Source organism: Puntigrus tetrazona, chromosome 25 (genome assembly GCF_018831695.1).
Source record: "Puntigrus tetrazona isolate hp1 chromosome 25, ASM1883169v1, whole genome shotgun sequence".
NCBI lineage: Eukaryota > Metazoa > Chordata > Actinopteri > Cypriniformes > Cyprinidae > Puntigrus > Puntigrus tetrazona.
Genome location: NC_056723.1, coordinates 890,085 through 892,584, shown reverse-complemented (window position 1 = coordinate 892,584; position 2,500 = coordinate 890,085). Strand labels below are relative to the sequence as shown.

Genomic DNA, 2,500 nt, shown 5'->3' with positions numbered 1-2,500 from the left:
TACGTCATGTAATTTTTGTCTACTGGAAGTGATTGTATCCCTTCACAAGATTTGCATTGTACCACTCTGTTTATATGGATTCGCTTAATGATACTTTAATTAACGTTTTGGTTGCCTGGACTTTCAACGGATGGACGGAGGCTTCTCGGGTTTCACCAAAAATATCTTCATATGTGTCTCTGGAGTAGAGAAGCAGTTATCAGTTAACATGCCAAAAATCATTACGATATTAAGTAAAGATCGTGTTCCATGAAGATATTGTGTACATTTCCTACTGCAGATATATCAACACCTAGTATTTGTTTAGTCATGTGCATTGCTAAGAACTTAATTTGGCAATTTTCTCACCATTTTTGCACCCTCATATTGGAGATCTTCTAACAATCTCAGACAGATATTGTCTTCTCCTAACAAACCATACAGGTTCAGGTTTCATATAACGTATAAATGTCTCTTTCCAAAAGTCTCACGGGTTTGGAACAACATTACGCATGATTTGAAGTGTCCTGTGTCTCCTTTGCAGAAAAAGGCCCCGGCGCGGCGTCGGCGAGCCGCTGGAGGAAGTCCGAGTCCAAAAGCAGACGTGGTTTACGTCGTCAGCCTGAATCTCTGGACTCGGTGGACTCGGCCGTAGCCTCGCTGTCGTCCGTGTCGTCCACGCCTCACTACCGCTTCCGCTCGTCCTCCTCCGGGCCGCTGTTTTCGTCCGGCTCTCCCGGGGACTTGCACATTCTCCCCGACCAGGAGGGCCCCGAACAGGCTTCCCTGACCACCCGATGTGCCTCCAGCTCCGAGAAAACCCACCCGCGGCCCAGAGCCAACCGAAGCTGCCCGCCCAAGCCCCGCGAGCCGGGAGAGGGCGTCAGCGGCGGCCGGAGACGAGAGCATGACTTCGCTTCTTCTCAGCCTTTGGTGCTGTATGGGAGCAACGAATTTATGGTGTGACGGCGATGGCGTCCAACGTTGGCCGGAGCGGGGTCGAAGCAGAAACACCAATGGATGTCCGAAAAACTTTCCAAGCGAAAGAGAACGTGCTTGAAAATCAACCATCAATTGCTCACCCTTCCAGTGAACGAAATGCAAGGAAGGTACTAAAAACGATGCTGGTGAACGACCTACTGACTGTAACGGACCTGCTGGACCGGTCTGTTTTTCACAACAAGAATACGTGAACAGGGAAAGAGCGGTTTTTAGCCAACGCGCAATGTCCATTTTTCATGTTTACAGAACTGAGCCAATGAGAAGTCCAGCGACTTCGACTGACTGCATGCCGTATTGCTACCATTTTGTTTTCACTCTATGATTAAAACCTTTGATAAAGTGCTAAATATGTAAAATAATATTATATTATTGATAAGGGTCGAACGAATCGTGTAAATAGCTGCTGCTGGTTGAACCGCGTGAGAATAACGTCTTTATGTGTTGCAGATTGAAAACTAGAGCGCGTGAATCTGGTGTCCGTGTGTTGTTTCTTATGGGTGACTCTGACGAAAACGCACACCGTTTAGGTCTCATTTCATCCCGTTTTTTGCTTAAAGCAAACGAGCTCGCAAAAGCGGGGTTGGTCTGACCTGGACGAGCGCTTTAACCCACGTCATTTGCTTTTTTTCCCTCAAGAAAACGCATTGTCCATTCAGACGAAAAAGCAAAAGGATGATGAAAAGTCAGATTCGTGCGTTTGTCTCATAATCCTTTGCCGCGCTTTTGTTGCCATCCTTTTCTTTTTCATCAGTGTTTACGTACGACCAAATCAGGACTTGAAAATGTATTTAGTTTTTTGGTAAATTTGCTTTTTTAAAGTGCATTGCGTTTTACACATGCTGATATTTTATCGTGAAATTCAAGTTTATTAATATCTTCGGCGTTCCGTTGTTAAATCTGGAGTCACGCGTTTATCCTTTCTGTTTATTTAGGGCTAATTTATCACCAACCTCCTCCGCTGTGGATTTTTTTTACCCTTTAAACTGTCATTAGTAGATTAACATAGCAGTCAAGTTCACGGAAAACCGGCTCAAAGCTCAAAGCGCGGACTATATAGTACGTTCACGCAGTCAACGTTGCTGTTTATGTGCAGGGAATGTGTCTCCAGAAGCTGTTTACTCTTTCGATGTGCTGTTACAGATATCTACGTCTATATCTATGTCATATCATTCATAGCCTATTGCAAGAAACCATCGCCATGGTGCAATATCTCAAGAGACATTAAGCTATGTTTTTATGTTCTGATAAGTATACTCGGGTACTGTCCTAACCACTAAAGCTCAGAGACAGGCAGTAAGAAGGAAACTTGTTTGTGAATGTAATCACTGTAGCATGCCACACTATTGTCAAATTTCTCTTTTACGGCTACTGTATTTAAGACCACGTTTGAGGCCGGAAACATACTCTGTGCAAAAAAGCCCAAATCCAAATAACATATTAGCGCAAATAGCAGTGCGGTCGCTAATTTTGTGTGAGAAAGGTCTGTTGTCCGTTCTTCGCCACGCCGGAGTTAACGTCA

The 2,500-nt window shown here is 44.6% G+C and overlaps 1 protein-coding gene across 7 annotated transcripts in view; it reads left to right on the top strand.

Annotated features, from left to right (window-relative positions):
* The window catches only part of myo9ab (myosin IXAb), a 93,093-nt gene that overhangs the window by 89,485 nt on the left and 1,108 nt on the right, over positions 1 to 2,500 (top strand). For all 7 annotated transcript variants that reach the window (XM_043227503.1, XM_043227499.1, XM_043227498.1 and 4 more), the window contains one exon: positions 524 to 2,500. This exon is cut by the window's right edge and continues 1,108 nt beyond it. In XM_043227503.1, coding sequence (XP_043083438.1) covers positions 524 to 945 — 422 coding nt within the window. In that variant the 3' untranslated portion in view covers positions 946 to 2,500. The remainder of the gene's footprint in view (positions 1 to 523) is intronic.